This window comes from Coregonus lavaretus, assembly GCF_964263955.1.
Source record: "Coregonus lavaretus genome assembly, chromosome: 29".
NCBI classification, from domain to species: domain Eukaryota; kingdom Metazoa; phylum Chordata; class Actinopteri; order Salmoniformes; family Salmonidae; genus Coregonus; species Coregonus lavaretus.
In genome coordinates this window covers 16,486,603-16,507,569 of record NC_140016.1, presented here as the reverse complement: position 1 = coordinate 16,507,569, position 20,967 = coordinate 16,486,603, and the positions used below count along the sequence as shown (strand labels likewise).

Sequence of the window (20,967 nt, the reverse complement as noted above, 5' to 3'; positions counted from 1 at the left end):
GCATACACTTACATGCACAGCAGTGGAGGCTGGTGGGAGGAGCTATAGGAGGACGGGCTCATTGTAATGGCTGGAATGGAATAAATGGCAGGGTATCAAACACATCAAACATGAAAACTACATGTGTGACTCCATTCCATTTTCTTCCATTCCAGCCATTACAATGAGCCTGTCCTCCTATAGCTCCTCCCACCAGCCTCCACTGATGCACAGTGCACACACACTCATGCACAGACACACACTCATTGATATGCACAGACTACAATGTTTATGCGTGTATCACTTTTCAGACTGACGAACAGTGTTTCTCATTCAGCAGAAGCACCGCTGGGCTCTTATTGTTCAGCCTCCGAGGACAGATCAAAAGCATCAGTCATCCAGCATGTCAGTGATTTTCTCTCCAATGTACAGTTCTGGTATACTTTTTTAAGGGCGACTGGTAGCCTCGTGGTTAGAGCGTTGGGCCAGTAGCGAAAGGTCCCTGGTTTGAATACCCAGCCGACAAGGTGAAAAATCTGTCGATGTGCCCTTGAGCAAGGCACTTAAGACTAATTAGCTCCAGGGGTGCTGTACTACTATGGCTGACCCTGTAAAACAACACATTTCACTGCACCTATCTGGTGTATGTGACAATAAAACATCTATATACACTGAGTGTACAAAACATTAAGAACACCTTCCTGATATTGAATTTCATCCCCTTTTGCCCTCATAACAGCCTCAATTCGTCGGGGCATGGACTCTACAAGGTGTCGAAAGCGTTCCACAGGGATGCTGGCCCATGTTGACTCCAATGCTTCCCACAGTTGTGTCAAGTTGGCTGGATGTCGTTTGGGTGGTGTACGTTTCTTGATACACACAGGAAACTGTTGAACATGAAAAATCCAGCAGCGTTGCATTTCTTGACATAAACCGGTGCGCCTGGCACCTACTACCATACCCCGTTCAAAGGCACTTCAATCTTTTGTCTTTCTTGCCCATTCACCCTCTGAATGGCACACATACACAATCCATGTCTCAATTGTCTCAAGGCTTAAAAATCCTTCTTTAACCTTTCTCCTCCCCTTCATCTACACTGATTGAAGTAGATTTAACAAGTGACATCAATAAGTGATCATAGCTTTCACCTGGATTCACCTGGTTTCACCTGGAAAGAGCAGGTGTTCCTAATGTTTTGTACACTCCGTGTATAGAGTTGTTCAGTTCTGGATATGCCAGCTATAAAATAAATGTAAACTTTTTCAAAGATGAGAATGAATGTCATGTATCACAAATTACACCTGTATATCCCATGAGCACAGAGCAGTCAAATAAAATATTTGGGAGGGAGAGAGATGGAGAGAGGGACAAGGGGAGATGTAAAGGTGGAAGGCTGGATTTGGGCATTAGATCCATATGTGGCTGGTCCTCTCTCCTTCTCTTCAATCCCTCTCTCCTTCTCTTCAATCCCTCTCTCTCATCACCTGACCTCACCTTGCATCAAACCACAGACATGCCTTGTCTCCTGTGACAAGTATACATGAAAGAGTGAGAGAGAGAGAGAGAGAGAGAGAGAAACACCTCTCACACCTCATTAGTATAGTCTCGCTCCCCTGTCTCTCTGGCGTCACAATCTAAATGAAGCTCAATCACACTTATTAACACGCTTATCAATCACGCTTATCAATCACGATTGTTAACAGTGTGTTACCATGTGTTGTCTGTCTGCTCCTGAAGACCTACAGCTTTCCTCATGTTGACACCCCGACCTCAGCTCTTCCTAACGGGATAATAAGGCCTTGCAGCAGACCTACAGCTTTCCTCATGTTCACACCCCGACCTCAGCTCTTCCTAATGGGAAAATAAGGCCTTGCAGTGAGGATATTAAACACATAGTTCAGACATCTTCTATACTATGCTGAAAGAAGGAGGGGCATTGCTCCACACACACACACACACACACCCAAACCCCCTTCTGCCAAAGTCATTTTCCAGAAATGTGTTTAAAAGCTGTCTAATTGGATGGAATGCTTATGTAGGCAGAGTCACAGCTCCCAGAATCCTCACTGATTAGAATCCTCACTGATTAGAATCGTCACTGATTAGGACAATGAAACAAGATGGCAGAGAGGAGACTATGAATACAAACATTATTCCATGTTCCCTTCTTGTTTTAGTGGTAATTTGAGGCCTATTTTTCTCTCTCTCTCTCTCTCTCGCTCTTCACACTCTCTCTCTCTCTCTCTCTCTCTCTCTCTTTGTTTCTCTCTGTCTCTCTTTCTTTCTGTCTGTCTCTCTCTCTCTTTCTCTTTCTCTCTCTCTCTCTCTCTCTCTCTCTCTCTCTCTCTCTTCTCTCTCTCTCTCTCTCTCTCTCTCTCTCTCTCTCTCTCTCTCTCTCTCTCACTCTCGCTCCGTGTCTCTGTGGCTCGTTCCCTTTGTGGTATAAGATGAAGAGTTCTGCTGCCTTAAAATACTATGTAACTGTCAACAAAGAGTATAGGTTTTATTGTTTGGAGTAGTCACACACACACACACACACACACACATAGTCACACACACAGTCGCGTATGTTTAAAACTAGATGCTTTTAGACTTTTAGTAGTAACTATTAGTAGTATTTTACTGGGTGACTTTCACTTTTGCTTGAATCATGTTCTATTAAGGAATCTTATTTTAATTTGTATCAGAGCATATGAGCGGAGTGGAGCGGTGAGAATCTCAGCTCCTCGCTCACGGAGCTGTTCACCCCTCCGCTCCCCCCGCTCAAAGCCACATCAGGCCAGTCCGCTCATTATCGCTCAGCGCTCAACGCAGTTTGCATCGCGCTCCACTCAAATCACCCCCGCTCACTCCAAAAAATGAACAAAATCTGCATGTATTTCACTTTTAGCTTAAACCACAGCCTTACTTTATCTCCCCGAATTTGTTGCATACAGACTCATCTCGGATTATCCATTCTGTCTTGAAACGGGGATCTAACACTGACGCTAAAATGAGATGTTAATCAGTATAGTATATTCCATAGCGAATTGACACGTTGTTTGCCAATGTTTCTGCAAAAGCAGCGATGCCCATTGGAAGTGCAGCGTGAGTGTAATCGGTGAGCAGGGATTTGATTTCTGTGACAGCAGGGAGGATCATCCCCAGGTTCCCCAGCTCCTTCTGCATTTTGTCTGTGAGGTCTGCTAGTGGTGTCAGCACACTGACAAGGTGCGTCAGCTGCCGTACTTGATTCAGGGTGATGTTAGCAACATTAGACTTGAGTTTGTTTTACCATAACGGGTCTTTTTGGAACAACCGGATGAACGACTGAATCATCCGCAGCTGGCTGCTCCATCGAATGGCGCAGGCATTTGTGGGGCGGACACCTAATTGGTCGGTTTCCTCTGTGCTCTTGCGTACACTTTTCACCAGGTGCCCGACTTTCACTAACAGCCTATTAATGTTGTCGTGCTTGTTAACGGCGTTTTTGATCGCCAGCTGAAGCATGTGAATGGGGCATCTCAGATGTAAATTTGACAAAGTAAAGTACTGATTTATCATAGTTTCTTGGGGGAGTGTAGCCCGGTTGAGCTGCGCTGGCGAAGTGTTGCATCCCTTCGCGTTCTCCTTTACTCAGCGGTTCATAGTCCATGAAAATCATTTCAAAAAATGCTACATCCAGCTCTCTTTTTCTCTCCCTTGTTATGGTTGGGCCTTTGCGTGCAGTGAATAAACTTTTGAATTCCTCAACCCTTTTCTCTTGTTGCTGCTGCTGCTCCTCTCGCTCTATAAAATACAAATTCATGGACGACATAAATTAAATTAAACAGATGGATTCTGGGTCAGGTTTGAGCATGCTTCAGACTCGTGGTGTGAGCGAGCGAAATTGGAGCGGGACATAGGGCGACGCTCCGTCCTTTTAAAAATGCCGCTCTGCGCTCTGTTCAAAATCCGTCCGCTCACGCTCCACGCTCGCTCCCGCTCCACTCCGCTCATATGCTCTGATTTGTATTACAATTTAGTACTTTTTCCACCAACCACTAAACAGATGTACTAGGCACACACACATACGGTCACAAAGAGATGTAGAACACACACACACACACACACACACACACACGTCTAGTCCACAGGCTGCTGTGTGGCTTGTTAGGGCTCATAAATCAGTGTTCCTCTGGTCTGGTTCAGAGTCTTCCTGCCAACGGTGACCTCACTGTGCGCACCTCATCTTCTCATTCTGACCAGATTCAGGAGGGCCTGGGACGCTTAAACGCTCCCAGGTGCACCCATATCACACACACAGATTGACACACACAGATAGACACACACCCATATCACACACACAGATAGACACACACCCATATCACACACACAGATAGACGCACACCCATATCACACACACAGATAGACACACACCCATATAACACACACAGATAGACACACACCCATATCACACACACAGATAGACGCGGGGGGCCAGTATAAAAATAATTAAAAATAAATAAATAATAATAATAAATAAATTAAGTCGCTCTGGATAAGAGCGTCTGCTAAATGACTAAAATATAAATGTAAATGTAGACACACACCCATATCACACACAGAGATAGACACACACCCATATCACACACACAGATAAACACACACCCACACACACAGACAGGGAGGTGTTTTTCACAGGACAATGAAACTGTCTGCACTGCAGGTCCGTGTTAAGTACCTCAGTGGTGTTCAGTGAAGGAAATCAGGGTTTGTAGAGCATTCAGCCTTGCATTACTGCAGTTTCCCTGAATGTGTGAGAAAATACCACACACACACACATACACTCACACCCTGTCCCTCGCTCACACTTCTTTTACACAGATCTAGTCCTGGTGGGCTGTAGGATCTGCTTTGTTTTGCCTCATCTCTTCATCAAGACTTAGAGAAATGCTTGAAATCATTAACCTCGGATGGAGACCACTGACCTGATTTTCCAAGCCAGTTTCTTATATAACCTTAAGGGCCCATGTAATCAGGTAGACATTATGGGTCTTCAACACCCCCAGAGTTTTAGAGAAAGACAATTATAAGCTTCAAATAGAGGCATGCCATCTCATTATGAGACCAAAGGGAGACTACGAACGGTAAAAACAACTTATATAGTCCTCTTTTCAAAAGTATCACTTTCTCTCTCTCTCTCTCTTCCTTCCTTTCTCCTTCTCCCTCCATCCGTCAAAGTGCGAAGGGACAGACACAGTCGTAGGGTTTCGCTTCGGGACGCTTTGGCACAATGTACCCTAGGGGCTGGTAAAACAGTGAGATGTCCCACTGTAACTCTTCAGAGGTCAGGGGTCAGAGCTGTAATAGGGTTAAACGGTGTGCAGACAGGATGGCTGGGCCACGTATGGCTGAGGAACCGCTCCCTTGGGTCTTTTCACCCAACCACAGGAACCCTGTAAACGCTGCTAGTTTAAAGATGAAGTCTATAGTTATACATGAAAAACTAAATTAATGTTTTCCTGCTTATTTTACCAGAGACAGGTGCTGAGTTGAGAGGCGCTTTACTTCCAGATCACATACTGTCTGTATCTTTAAACCAATTATGCTCACTGGGAATTGTCTCTGTGGAGGTGTGGTGCTGAAGATGAAGTGGACAGGTCTGACTCATATTTCAGGACCTGTGAGGACACAGTGGACAGGTCTGACTCATATTTCAGGTCCTGTGAGGACACAGTGGACAGGTCTGACTCATATTTCAGGACCTGTGAGGACACAGTGGACAGGTCTGACTCATATTTCAGGACCTGTGAGGACACAGTGGACAGGTCTGACTCATATTTCAGGACCTGTGAGGACACAGTGGACAGGTCTGACTCATATTTCAGGACCTGTGAGGACACAGTGGACAGGTCTGACTCATATTTCAGGTCCTGTGAGGACACAGTGGACAGGTCTGACTCATATTTCAGGACCTGTGAGGACACAGTGGACAGGTCTGACTCATATTTCAGGACCTGTGAGGACACAGTGGACAGGTCTGACTCATATTTCAGGACCTGTGAGGACACAGTGGACAGGTCTGACTCATATTTCAGGACCTGTGAGGACACAGTGGACAGGTCTGACTCATATTTCAGGACCTGTGAGGACACAGTGGACAGGTCTGACTCATATTTCAGGACCTGTGAGGACACAGTAGACAGGTCTGACTCATATTTCAGGACCTGTGAGGACACAGTGGACAGGTCTGACTCATATTTCAGGTCCTGTGAGAGTGGACAGCGACTAAAGACAGTCATAACTTCTGACTCTCTGTCTATATACAGTGTACTACACAGGACAGAGCTACCAAGGAACAAAACGTAACACTTTGTCAGGCTATGCTTGAAGTGATGCTCTCTACAGTGATAGATTGAATGAAGTGATGCTCTCTACAGTGATACAGACTATATGAAGTGATGATCTCTACAGTGATACCGACTGTATGAAGCGATGCTCTCTACAGTGATACAGACTGTATGAAGTGATGCTCTCTACAGTGATACAGACTATATGAAGTGATGCTCTACAGTGATACAGACTATATGAAGTGATGCTCTCTACAGTGATACAGACTGTATGAATTGATGCTCTTTACACTGATACAGACTGTATGAAGTGATGCTCTCTACAGTGAAACAGACTATATGAAGTGATGCTCTCTACAGTGATACCGACTGTATGAAGTGATGCTCTCTACAGTGATACAGACTGTATGAAGCGATGCTCTCAACAGTGATACAGACTATAGGAAGTGATGCTCTCTACAGTGATACAGACTGTATGAAGTGATGCTCTCTACAGTGATACAGACTGTATGAAGTGATGCTCTCTACAGTGATACAGACTATAGGAAGTGATGCTCTCTACAGTGATACAGACTGTATGAAGTGATGCTCTCTGCAGTGATACAGACTGTATGAAGTGATGCTCTCTACAGTGATACAGACTGTGTGAAGTGATGCTCTCTACAGTGATACAGACTATATGCGGAGGCGTGCTGTCTGCAGCTGGGACATGTCTACTCATGGTCTATAGAAACAGACACACCCTCAACCCTTACCCTCACCCTCCCAAGACAGATTATAAACCAGGTCCTTCCAGAGATTTCCATTACATTCTGCCCCCCCCCACACACACACACCAACCAAACGGGGCAGGATATATAATGTGCTTAAACACTTACCTTTCCTCTTTCCTCCTCCGTCTCCTTTGGCTCCCTCCTGATACACGTTTGGTTTTTCTAACCCTTTGTTATTTACAGTTGTTTCTATCTATTTGTTTAGAACCTCAGTTTCATTACCTACCTCTGTTACAGATGTCTGGTCTGGTCTGGGCAGAGAAAACACAACTGCCTGTGTGTGTGTGTGTGTGTGTGTGTGTGTGTGTGTGTGTGTGTGTGTGTGTGTGTGTGTGTGTGTGTGTGTGTGTTTATACGAGACAGACCCAGAGACACAGAGAGGATAAAAACGCCATAAATGACCATACTGTCATGTTGTACTAGAGTGGTGACATCATTGTTGGTTTGGCTAACAGAAACAGTGTCCTCCTTTTCTCTATCAGTGAGATTTACAAGTAGCCATTGACTCATTTTATAGCTTGTTCTTTATCATTGCTCAAAACACAAGTTAGTCTGTCACTTCTATTTGTCTCATTTTCTCTCTCTCCCTCCCTCTCTCCCTCTCTCCCTCTCTCCCTCTCTCCCTCTCTCTGTAGGGCCCGCTCGGCATGGATGGCAAACCAGTGAGTATCTATTTGATAGATTAATGAAATATGCTCTAATTGTACTATTGTATTGATTTGATCTGTGTGACTCTTTCTCCTCTACATAGGGTCTCCCCGGTCCTAAAGGAAGTCAGGTACACTGTCTCATTGCTGCTGTGGTTGTCTTGGTGTTGAGATTTTGGGAAAACAATGGTAAATTCCACACAGTTCTATGTAAATGTGTTTAAGTCTGTGTGTGAACCCAGGTTCATCTTCGAATCTGTAAGCCATGTGACTCATTTCTGCACGTCATGAATCGTTTTGTCCCAATTGGGAAATCCAGCTATAGTGTTGGTGAGGTCACCATCAGTAACCATCATGTTACCCATCCAAAAGTAGTTTCAGCCTCTCCAGACCTGCCTGAGGACGGAGCACTGAAACCCCCATTCACTCCAGCCCTAGGGCCCATCCATCAGCCAGTCCCTGGAGATCCACTGCCCAACAAACTGCCCAACACACTGCCTAACACACTCACCACGGAGAAAGGGAGATGAGAAGGGGGAGGAGGAACCGACGCAAGGAAGAGAGAGAGAGAGAGAGAGAGTTTACAACTTTCAACAGCTCTTTAAAATGTCATTACGACGGGCCCCCTTGCTCAGCCTCGTCCGCTAAGAGAGGACCCATTTATCCACTGAAACGTAAACCACTTGCAGGGGACTGAGAGCTGTTTGAATAGCACTCCATCCAAATATCATTAATCTGTTGTTTCTTGCTAAAGAAGATGTCAAACTGAGATTGTCCTATAAAAGGGACAGCCACCAGATCTCAGCTGTTAAAGCCAACCAGGTGTGACACAGTCCTTGTTCCAGTGTTTTTACTGAAGGGCCATCTCAGAGGAGGGACAGGACAGGGATGTGAGTGGAGGAAGGAAGGAATGAAGAGAACGGTAGTAATGGAGGAAAATAATATTTTAATGATTTGTATAAAAGGAGGGAGAGAAGGAGAGAGAGGTGGTAAAGATGAAGCATAGGTGGAGGACAAGGAGTCAGAGAGGAGAGAGAGAAGTTGTCCAGGCCAAGACATTTTGAGAGGAGAGAGAGAAGTTGTCCAGGCCAATACATTTTGAGAGGAGAGAGAGAAGTTGTCCAGGGCAAGACATTTTGAGAGGAGAGAGAGAAGTTGTCCAGGGCAAGACATTTTGAGAGGAGAGAGAGAAGTTGTCCAGGGCAATACATTTTGATAGGAGAGAGAGAAGTTGTCCAGGGCAATAACTTTTGAGAGGAGAGAGAGAAGTTGTCCAGGGCAAGACATTTTGAGAGGAGAGAGAGAAGTTGTCCAGGGCAATAACTTTTGAGAGGAGAGAGAAAAGTTGTCCAAGGCAAGACATTTTGAGAGGAGAGAGAGAAGTTGTCCAGGGCAAGACATTTTGAGAGGAGAGAGAGAAGTTGTCCAGGGCAAGACATTTTGAGAGGAGAGAGAGAAGTTGTCCAGGGCAAGACGTTTTGAGAGGAGAGAGAGAAAGAAAGGGAGAAGAAGGCAAAGGACGTTGGAGACCCACACAGCTTTGTGCCCTGAGCTGAACCTAGCATCTTCCCCCTCCCTTTATCCCCCTCTTCGGGCCTGAATGAAATGGAAGAGAGCAGGACTTAAGCTGCTCCTGTCACCAAGTGGGGAGTCGCATTAGCAGCCTGCTTCTCCCTTCACTCTATCTCATTTTTACATTTTAGTCATTTAGCAGACGCTCTTATCCAGAGCAACTTACAGGAGCAATTAGGGTTAAGTGCCTTGCTCAAGGGCACATCAACAGATTTTTCACCTAGTCGGCTCGGGGATTAGAACCAGCGACCTTTCGGCTACTGGCACAATGCTCTTAACCACTAAGCTACCTCGCCTTCTGGATGATAGCGGGGTGAACAGGCAGTGGCTCGGGTGGTTGATGTCTTTGATTACCTTTTTGGCCTTCCTGTGACATCGGGTGCTGTAGGTGTCCTGTAGGGCGGGTAGTTTGCCCCCGGATGGATCCAAGGACCCAGATAGTGGGCGCACAGGAGCAGGCGTTTACGTTCCTGAATTTGATGTGCAGATATGTAGAAGACTAACCGATGAACTGTCAGTGTACTCAGTTGAACTGTTGGTGATAGTAGTTGCCCTCCAGTGGGTGAAGGATGTACAACCTGTTAGAATTATAGTATGTTCAGATTCTCTGTCTGTATTGAATAGTTTATCATCTGGTAAATCTAATAGGAGTGACCTACTATTGGAGGTATTAATGTTATTATGGAGAATTGAGAGAATGGGTGTAGTAGTGAGATTCTGCTGCGTCCCAGCACATTTGGGTGTGGAAGGGAATGAAATTGTAGACCAGTTAGCCGAAAGAGCTTTGAAACTAGATTTAATTGATATTAATGTTCCACTTGGTAAAGGTGAGGCCAAATGTAAGACCAGAGCCATTTTGATAGATGTGTGGCAGAAGAGATGGTACTCTGAGCACAAGGGCCGGCATTTATATGCCCTCCAAAGAAAGGTCAGTGGACCAAGATTCAAAGGTCAGATTAGGAAGAAAGAGGTGGTGTTTGCTTGATTGCGCATAGGACATTGTATATTGAACTCGTCATTACATCTGGTTGGCAAGCATGTGAATGGTTTGTGTCTGGAGTGTATGGTCGATGAAACGGTGGAGCATGTGTTGTTATATTGTTTTAAGTATGTTGAAGAGAGGGAAAGATTGAAGTGTAGGGTCATTGAGGTTGGACGGGGTTGGGGGTGTTTTGAAGGGATTTTGGGGATGGGGGAGGGTCTATTAGAAGTTAGTAGGGCTCTTCTTTATTTTCTCAGAAGTACTGAGTTAGATAGGAGGATTTAGAAATGTTGTAAACCGTGATTGACCACACTCCAGCACAGTAGGTGGCAGCATGCACCTTTAACGTTGGTTTGCGGACCGCCATTATATCATAGAAGAAGAAGAAGAAGAAGAAGAAGAAGAAGAAGAAGAAGAAGAAGAAGAAGAAGAAGAAGAATTTGCATTTGAGGTTTGGTCCAACAGAATCGGTCATATGGACACCGAAACACACAGACACATTATTTTACAGTAATAGAGTATTAGGCCTTATCACCCAGCCCTAGTGAGTTTTAGGCCTTATCGCCCAGCCCTAGTGAGTTTTAGGCCTTATCGCCCAGCCCTAGTGAGTTTTAGGCCTTATCACCCAGCCCTAGTGAGTTTAGGCCTGATCATCCAGCCCTAGTGAGTTTTAGGCCTTATCACCCAGCCCTATTGAGTTTTAGGCCTTATCAAATCAAATCAAATCAAATTGTATTTACCACATGCGCCGAATACAACAGGTGTAGACATTACAGTGAAATGCTTACTTACAAGCCCTTAACCAACAATGCAGTTTTTTAAAGAAAAATGTAAAATTAAAAAGTGTTAATTAAGAAAAATAAAAAATAAAAGCAAATAGCTGTAGAGTAAGAGCAGCAGTAAAATAAAATAGCAGTAGGGAGGCTATATACAGGGGGGTACTGGTACAGAGTCAATGTGCGGGGGCACCGGCTAGTCAAGGTAATTGAGGTCATATGTATATGTGGGTAGAGTTAAAAGACTATGCATAAATAGTAAACAGAGTAGCAGCAGCGTAAAAGAGGGGGATGGGGTGGGGTGGGGGGGTCAGTGCAAATAGTCAGGGTATTCATGATTAGCTGTTCAGGAGTCTTATGGCTTGGGGGTAGAAGCTATTGAGAAGCCTTTTGGACCTAGACTTGGCGCTCCGGTACTGCTTGCCGTGCGGTAGCAGAGAGAACAGTCTATGACTAGGGTGGCTTGAGTCTTTGACAATTCTTAGGGCCTTCCTCTGACACCGCCTGGTATAGAGGTCCTGGATGGCAGGAAGCATGACCCCAGTGATGTACTGGGCCGTACGCGCTACCCTCTGTAGTGCCTTGCGGTCGGAGGCCGAGCAGTTGCCATACCAGGCGGTGATGCAACCAGTCAGGATGCTCTCGATGTATAACTTCTTGAGGATCTTAGGACCCATGCCAAATAGGAATAGGTTTTGTCTTGCCCTCTTCACAACTGTCTTGGTGTGTTTGGACCATGATAGTTTGTTGGTGATGTGGACACCAAGGAACTTGAAGCTCTCAACCTGTTCCACTACAGCTCCATCAATGAGAATGGGGGCGTGCTCAGTCCTCTTTTTTTTTCCTGTAGTCCACAATCATCTCCTTTGTCTTGATCACGTTGAGGGAGAGGTTGTTATCCTGGCACCACACAGCCAGGTCTCTGACCTCCTCCCGATAGGCTGTTTCATAGTTGTCTGTGATCAGGCCTACCACTGTTGTGTCGTCGGCAAACTTAATGATGGTATTGGAGTCGTGCCTAGCCATGCAGTCATGGGTGAACAGGGAGTACAGGAGGGGACTGAGCACGCACCCCTGAGGGGCCCCTGTGTTGAGGATCAGCGTGGCAGACGTGTTGTTACCTACCCTTACCACCTGGGGGCGGCCCGTAAGGAAGTCCAGGATCCAGTTGCAGAGGGAGGTGTTTAGTCCCAGGATCCTTAGCTTAGTGATGAGCTTTGAGGGCACTATGGTGTTGAACACTGAGCTGTAGTCAATGAATAGCATTCTCACGTAGGTGTTCCTCTTGTCCAGGTGGGAAAGGGCAGTGTGGAGTGCAATAGAGATTGCATCATCTGTGGATCTGTTGGGGCAGTATGCAAATTGGAGTGGGTCTAGGGTTTCTGGGATAATGGTGTTGATGTGAGACATGACCAGCCTTTCAAAGCACTTCATGGCTACAGACGTGAGTGCTATGGTCGGTAGTCATTTAGGCAGGTTATCTTAGTGTCCTTGGGCACAGGGACTATGGTGGTCTGCTTGAAACATGTTGGTATTACAGACTCAGTCAGGGACATGTTGAAAATGTCAGTGAAGACACTTGCCAGTTAGTCAGCACATGCTCGGAGTACACGTCCTGGTAATCCATCTGGCCCTTGTGAATGTTGACCTGCTTAAAAGTCTTACTCACATCGGCTACGGAGAGCGTGATCACATAGTCATCCGGAACAGCTGATGCTTTCATGCATGCTTCAGTGTTGCTTGCCTCGAAGCGAGCATAGAAGTGATTTAGCTCGTCTGGTAGGCTTGTGTCACTGGGCAGTTCGCGGCTGTACTTCCCTTTGTAGTCTGTAATAGTTTTCAAGCCCTGCAACATCTGACGAGCGTCAGAGCCAGTGTAGTACGATTCAATCTTAGTCCTGTATTGACTCTTTGCCTGTTTGATGGGCATAGCGGGATTTCTTATAAGCTTACGGGTTAGAGTCCCGCTCCTTGAAAGCGGCAGCTCTACCCTTTAGCTCAGTGCGGATGTTGCCTGTAATGCATGGCTTCTGGTTGGGGTATGTACGTACGGTCACTGTGGGGACGACGTCATCGATGCACTTATTGATGAAGCCAGTGACTGATGTGGTGTACTCCTCAATGCTATCTGAAGAATCCCGGAACCTATTCCAGTCTGTGCTAGCAAAACAGTCCTATAGCTTAGCATCTGCGTCATCTGACCACTTTTTTATTAACCAAGTCACTGGTGCTTCCTGCTTTAGTTTTTGCTTATAAGCAGGAATCAGGAGGAGAGAGTTATGGTCAGATTTGCCAATGGAGGGCGAGGGAGAGCTTTGTATGCGTCTCTGTGTGTGGAGTAAAGGTGGTCTAGAGTTATTTTTCCTCTGGTTGCACATTTAACATGCTGATTGAAATTAGGTAGAACGGATTTAAGTTTCCCTGCATTAAAGTCCCCGGCCTCTAGGAGTGCTGCCTCTGGATGAGCGTTTTCCTGTCTGCTTATGGCCTTATACAACTCATTGATTGCAATCTTAGTGCTAGCATCGGTTTGTGGTAGTAGATAGACAGCTACAAAAAATATAGATGAAAACTCTCTTGGTAAATAGTGTGGTCTACAGCTTATCATGAGATACTCTACCTCAGGCGAGCAAAACCTTGAGACTTCCTTAGTATTAGATTTTTTGCACCAGCTGTTGTTTACAAATATACACAGACCGCCATCCTGCCGATGTAGCGTATAGCCCGCTAGCTGTATGTTATCCATGTCGTCGTTCAGCCAGTTTTTAATGTCCCGTTGGTAGGATAACCTTAGTCTTAGGTCATCCAATTTGTTTTCAAATTATTGAACATTGGCTAATAGGATTGATGGAAGAGGCAGTTTACTCGCTCGCCGTCAGATCCTTACAAGGCACCCCGACCTACGTCCACGATATCTCTGTCTCTTTCTCATGCGAATGACTGGGATTTTGGGCCTTGTCGGGTGTCTGTAGAATATTCTTCGCGTCCGACTTGTTGAAGAAAAAATCTTTGTCCAATACGAGGTGAGTAATCGCTGTCCTGATATTCAGAAGCTCTTTTTGGTCATAAGAGACGGTGGCAGAAACATTATGTACAGAATAAATTACAAATAACGCGAAAAAACACACATAATAGTACAATTGGTTAGAGGGCTGTAAAACGGCAGCCATCTTCTCCGGCGCCATTCTGAAATCACCCATTGAGTTTTTTAGGCCTTATCGCCCAGCCCTAGTGAGTTTTAGGCCTTATCACCCAGCCCTAGTGAGTTTTAGGCCTTATCTCCCAGCCCTAGTGAGTTTTAGGTCATAACAACAGAGAAGGACAGAGACAGAATGGTCTATAGGCAGAGAGACAGAGTGGTCTATTGGCAGACAGCAGAGGCTTCAATCATCTACGTGACTCTCTCTCTCTCTCCCTCTCACACACACACACACACACACACACACACACACACACAAACACACACACACACACACACACACACACACACACACACATATACACACACACACACACACACACTCACACACACACACACACACACACACACACACACACACACACACACACACACACACACACACACACACACACACACACACACACACACACTGTGAGGAGCCCAGCTCAGCCTGTCGACCTGGAGGACATTACTAGCAGATGTCCCCTACAGCTCTCCAGTGCGGTCACAGTGGGTTTCTCCAGTACGGTCGGTCACAGTGGGTTTGTGGTCGTAGTTCGGTCAGGAGCCACGGTCCCAGTGCCACTTGTCATCCGATGGTTCAGTGTGACTGAGAGGTGGGTGAGAGGATGGCCTGTAGCGAGGAATAGCTCATCTATGAGTCCACTATCCATAGGGGAACTACTCAATCAGTCAACCAGTCAACCAGTCAAATCATCCCCTAACACACACAGCATGACCACATAGCATTAGCTCAGTCAGAGCAGGGATTCAGTGTGCTGTGGCTGCCAACCCCTATGTTTCCAGTTAGCCATAATAGCTAATGGTCTCCATACTGAACAACACAGTTCTACTTCATTACATGAAAACTCCTTCTCTGAGGGAGAGATGGAATAATGGACGTCTTGCCCTTTGAATTGTATCCCTCATTACCTCAGAAACCTCTTGATAGGACTCCCGGAGGCTTTTTACTCCATTGGCAAAGGTTAGCGAAAGTTGCTACATGTTCGCGTAGCCCTTGAGTCGTTCTGATACTTGCTCACATTCAGAGACTTAACTATTAACCTGCTCCCTGTGACTTACGACAAGGGGGATTTCTGTAAGTGACATGGATATGGGGCAATATAATCACCTTGCGTGATTCTGTTTGTTCGAACGCCATCCCCTAGCTGCTAGTAGTGAATCAAGGAGATATTAACATTATGGTTGGAGTTAGATCACCCCAGACTCGCCTTAATAAGTTGAAAGATCTGGATTACACACAGATGAGAAGTGGTTTATAATAACTGATTCATCCTGTCTGACCATTATATCTATTTTCTTCCTCCAGGGACCAGCAGGAACCAAGGGAGATAAGGTATGTTCAAATATAGAATCTTACCTCACTCCCAGCTATACTGTATTCATGCACATGGATGTATTGTGTAACTGTGAATTCCGTCCTATGCACGCATTGTACACGCTGACTGACAGACGGACACACACGTTCTCAGACATCTTATATCTTACAACCCATACACTCCACGCAGAGTACTCAAACACCCACCCACACACACTCTCAATCACCCTCACACACACACTTTTTCACAAGTCTCCTATCCAACAGGACATAGATTACCTGGCCTACATGAACAGAGCTTTTATATTAGCAGCAGTCAGAGGTCTCTCACCTAAGGACATTAACAGGTTTACAGTCCTGTATCTGTGCTGTAGCATAGTGCTGATATCACATCCGTCTCTTCTTTATGATGGCCAGATGTTCTCACACACTCTGTCCAGCCCAAGATGTTAGAAACAGATAGCACTGTATGGACCTGCGTGCGTCTAGCATTATGAAGGCTGTCAGGAATCATGAATTTGGAAATCCTGGAGACAAGAATAAGGCAAACAAATTCTATATTTAAAGCTTTATTAAACAAAAATCATGTGCAGCACAGAGGGAGACTAACACGTTCCTTCACAGCAACATACCAATCTGCCCCATTCCAGTCATTATATCCTCATCTTTATCTCTGTTCTCTTTCCAGCTGCCTCCTGGGCCCTGGTCAAAATATCAGCCAACTTAGATGTCTATCACTTTAAATTGCCTATAGCTGAATTACAGCCATCAGCCTTAGCCTCAGGAATGTCACTTAGGACACTAAGTGCTGTTTTATGGTGACCCCTTTCCTCAGGGAGATGTCACTCAGAGGCCGATATCTGCTTTAGAATTGGACACTAGAATTTAGAACCTATCAAGGCGTGTGTGTGGGTGAATCGGTGTGTGTGTGCTTGTGTGTGTGTGTTCATTTGTGTCTGCATGCAAGCGCATGTGTGTGTCCTATGTGTGCATGGAGAGTATAGGCACGGTCACAGGAGCAGCAGTATATTATTCCTGCTGATAAACAGAAATTGGGAATGACAGATGATGCTAAAGTTCCGTAAAATTGGCAGGTGTTCTGTATTCACCATAGATAGCCCTGTTGAGAAAGCAGAGCCCAAAATCCCATCAGAGTATCAGCTACCCTCAGCGCATGTCCTCTCCTCTCCCCAGCTCCCATCCTAGGAGTTGATTCAGAAATGCAGATTTCCTTGGCTTCGGCGATGGTTTGATTCCAAGTGGCTTTGGTTTTCACTAGCTAGCCTACTGTAGAATCACTACTAATTGTGTTATTTGACTGCTGTCAACTGTTCTAAATGTAGAGCTAAATGTGTGTGTTGATGGTTGTTCTCCTCTTGTGTGTCCTCTATAGGGTGACCAAGGAGATATTGGGCCACGGGTAAGTCTCTCTCCCTCTCTTTCTCTCTCTCTCTCTCTCAACCTCTTTCCCTATCTCCCTCTCTCTCTCTGTCTGACTATTGAAGTGAATTGTGTAGGTTATGTACACACTCTATGTATGCATCTGAGCTGAGGAGACTCAATCAACAATTGCATTTGTTCCAATAAAGCTTCTGTTCTTCCCTGATCAGATATAACTTCCCAAACTCTATCTGTCCTCCATCTCCGTCTGTCTGTCCCCCCCCCCCCCCGTTCTCCCTCTCCCTGCAGATTAGAATAATGGTCCTTCCATCCCAAATCAGGAATCAAACGAGAGGGTAGAGGGTAGAGGGGAGAGGGGAGAGGGGAGAGGGGAGAGGGGAGAGGGGAGAGGGGAGTTGGGCTCTCTGTGGAGTATTTATAGCAGCTCTCATCATTCATCATCACCTTGTTAACACACACAAACACACAAACACAATGACTGCAAATCATTAGTTCCTTATTTTCATTAGTGGTCTTTATACACACAGTTAACACATTGCGTTATTCCTCTGTACTGTGTGTGTGTGTGCAGGGCAGTGCACAGACCTTTTGGGGGGGGGAGAAAATTAATTTTCAAAAAGGGCACCCCAAAAAAGAAAATCCTGCAACCGCGGCCACAGACTCGTTGAGCAATTATGACTTTTTGTTACATAAAAGTAATAGATGGCCACATCTAAATGGCTAATTAAATGACACATATTTAATGCAAATTTAGTGACAACTTGCGGGCAGTGGGTTCAGAACAACAATGACAAAAACTGTATACCTTTTTCTTTTTTTTTTCTTTTTTTTATACCCAAACAAAAGGGCACTTTAGAGACTGGAAGTACAAAGCTCTCCCTCGCCCACCATTTGGCAAATCTGACCATGACTCTATCCTCCTGATTCCTGCTTACAAGCAAAAACTCAAACAAAAAGTACCAGTGACGCACTCAATACGGTAGTGGTCCGATGAAACTGAGCTACAGGAATGTTTCGCTAGCACAGACTGGAATATGTTCCGGGATTCATCCGATGGCATTTAAGAGTTTACCACATCAGTCACCGGCTTCATTAATAGGTGCATCGACGACGTCGTCCCCACAGTGACCGTACGTACATACAGTGCCTTCGGAAAGTATTCAGACATCTTGACTTTTTCCACATTTTGTTACGTTACCGCCTTATTCTAAAATTGATTAAATGTTTTTAAAAATCTCAGCAATCTACAATACGAAAACAGGTTTTTAGAAATTGTTGCAAATGTATTGAAATGAAAAAAACAGAAATACCTTATTTACATAAGTATTCAGACCCTTTGCTATGAGACTCGAGCAAAAACCAAGCCATGTCCGTAGAGCTCCGAGACAGGATTGTATCGAGGCACAGATCTGGGGAAGGGTACCAGAAAATGTCTGCAGCATTGAAGGTCCCCAAGAACACAGTGGCCTCCATCATTCTTAAATGGAAGAAGTTTGGAACCACCAAGACTCTTCCTAGAGCTAGCCGCCCGGCCAAACTGAGCAATTGGGGGGAGAAGAGCCTTGGTCAGGGAGGTGACCAAGAACCCGATGGTCACTCTGACAGAGCTCTAGAGTTCCTCTGTGGAGATGGGAGAACCTTCCAGAAGGACAACCCTCTCTGCAGCACTCCACCAATCAGACCTTTATGGTAGAGTGGCCAGACGGACGCCACTCCTCAGTAAAAAGCACATGACAGCCAGCTTGGAGTTTGCCAAAAGGCACCTAAAGGACTCTGACTATGGGAAACAAGATTCTCTGGTCTGATGAAACCAAGATTGAACTCTTTGGCCTGAATGCCAAGCGTCACATCTGGAGGAAACCTGGCACCATCCCTACGGTGAAGCATGGTGGTGACAGCATGATCGAGGCAAAGATGAATGGAGCAAAGTACAGAGAGATCCTTGATGAAAACCTGCTCCAGAGAGCTCAGGACCTCAGACTGGGGCGAAGGTTCACCTTCCAACAGGTGAACCTTCGCCCTAAGCACACAGCCAAGACAACGCAGGAGTGGCTTCGGGACAAGTCTCTGAATGTCCTTGAGTGGCCCAGCCAGAGCCCGGACTTGAACCCAAACTATCATCTCTGGAGAGACCTGAAAATAGCTGTGCAGCAACGCTCCCCATCCAACCTGACAGAGCTTGAGAGGATCTGCAGAGAGAAATGGGAGAAACTCCCCAAATACAGGTGTGCCAAGCTTGTAGCGTCATATCCAAGAAGACTTGAGGCTGTAATTGCTGCCAAAGGTGCTTCAACAAAGTACTGAGTAAAGGGTCTGAATACTTATGTAAATGTGATATTTCAGTTGTTGTTTTTTTATACAATTGCAAACATTTCTAAAAACATGTTTTTGCTTTGTTATTATGGGGTATTGTGGGTAGATTGATGAGGGGGAAAAACTATTGAATAAATGTTAGAATAAGGCTGTAACATAACAAAATGTGGAAAAAGTCAAGGGGTCTGAATACTTTCCGAATGCACTGTATCCCATCCAGAAGCCATGGATTACAGGCAATATCAGCACAGAGCTAAAGGCTAGAGCTTCCACTTTCAAGGAGCGGGACTCTAATCCGGACGCTTATAAGAAATCCTGCTATGCCCTCCGACGAACCATCAAACAGGCAAAGTGTTAATACAGGACTAAGATCGAATCCTACTACACCAGCTCTGATGCTCGTCAGATATGGCAGAGCTTGCAAACTATCATGGATTATAAAGGGAAACCCAGCCGCGAGCTGCCCAGACGAGCTAAATGCCTTCTATACTCGCTTCGAGGCAAGCAATACTGAACCATGCATGAGAGCACCAACTGTTCCGGATGACTGTGTGATCACGGTCTCCGTAGCCGATGTGAGTAAGACCTTCAAACAGATTAACATTCACAAGGCCGCAGGGCCAGATGGATTACTGGCACACGTACTCAGAGCATGCGCTGACCAGCTGGCAAGTGTCTTCACTGACATTTTCAACCTCTCCCTGACCCAGTCTGTAATACCTACATGTTTCAAGCAGACCACCATAGTCCCTGTGCCCAAGAACGCCAAGGTATCCTACCTAAATGACTACCACCCCATAGCACTCACATCTGTAGCCATTAAATGCTTTGAAATGCTGGTCATGGCTCACATAAACACCATCATCCCAGAAACCCTGGACCCTCTCGAAATTGCATACCGCCCCAACAGATACATAGATGACGCAATCTCAATTGCACTCCACACTGCCCTTTCCAACCTGGACACCTATGTGAGAATGCTGTTCATTGACTACAGCTCAGCATTCAACACCATAGTGCCCTCCAAGCTCATCACTAAGCTAAGGACCCTGGGACTGAACACCTCCCTTTGCAACTGGATACTGGATTTCCTGACGGGCCGCCCCCAGGTGGTGAGGGTAGGCAACAACACATCCGCCACGCTGACCCTCAGGGGTGCGTGCTTAGTCCCCTCCTGGACTCCCTGTTCACCCACGACTGCGTGGCCACGCACGACTCCAACACCATCATTAAGTCTTCCGACGACACGATGGTGGTAGGCATCACCGATGACAATGAGACAGCCTACAGGGAGGAGGTCAGAGACCTGGCAGTGTGGAGCCAGGACAACAACCTCTCCCTCAACGTGAGCAAGACAAAGGAGTTGATCGTGGACTACAGGAAAAGGAGGGTCGAGTACGCCCCCATTCACATCGACAGGGCTGTAGTGGAGCAGGCCGAGAGCTTCAAGTTCTTTGGTGTCCACATCACTAAGGACCTATCATGGTCCGAACACGCTAACACAGTCATGAAGAGGGCACGTCAATGCCTATTTCCCCTCAAGAGGCTGAAAAGATTTGGCATGGGACCTCAGATCCTTAAAATGTTATACAGCTACACCATCGAGAGCGTCCTGACTGGTTGCATCATCGCTTGGTATGGCAACTGCTCAGCATCTGACTGCAAGGCACTACAGAGGGTAGTGCGTACGGCC

General features: G+C 45.9%; 1 protein-coding gene across 1 annotated transcript in view; it reads left to right on the top strand.

Annotated features, from left to right (window-relative positions):
• The window catches only part of LOC311105155 (uncharacterized protein), a gene marked incomplete at both ends in the record, with an annotated part of 271,628 nt that overhangs the window by 181,803 nt on the left and 68,858 nt on the right, over window positions 1-20,967 (top strand). The window contains 4 exons of the mRNA XM_084147197.1: window positions 7,699-7,725; window positions 7,815-7,841; window positions 15,552-15,578; window positions 16,954-16,980. Of these exons, the coding sequence (XP_084003323.1) occupies window positions 7,699-7,725; window positions 7,815-7,841; window positions 15,552-15,578; window positions 16,954-16,980 (108 nt within the window). The remainder of the gene's footprint in view (window positions 1-7,698; window positions 7,726-7,814; window positions 7,842-15,551; window positions 15,579-16,953; window positions 16,981-20,967) is intronic.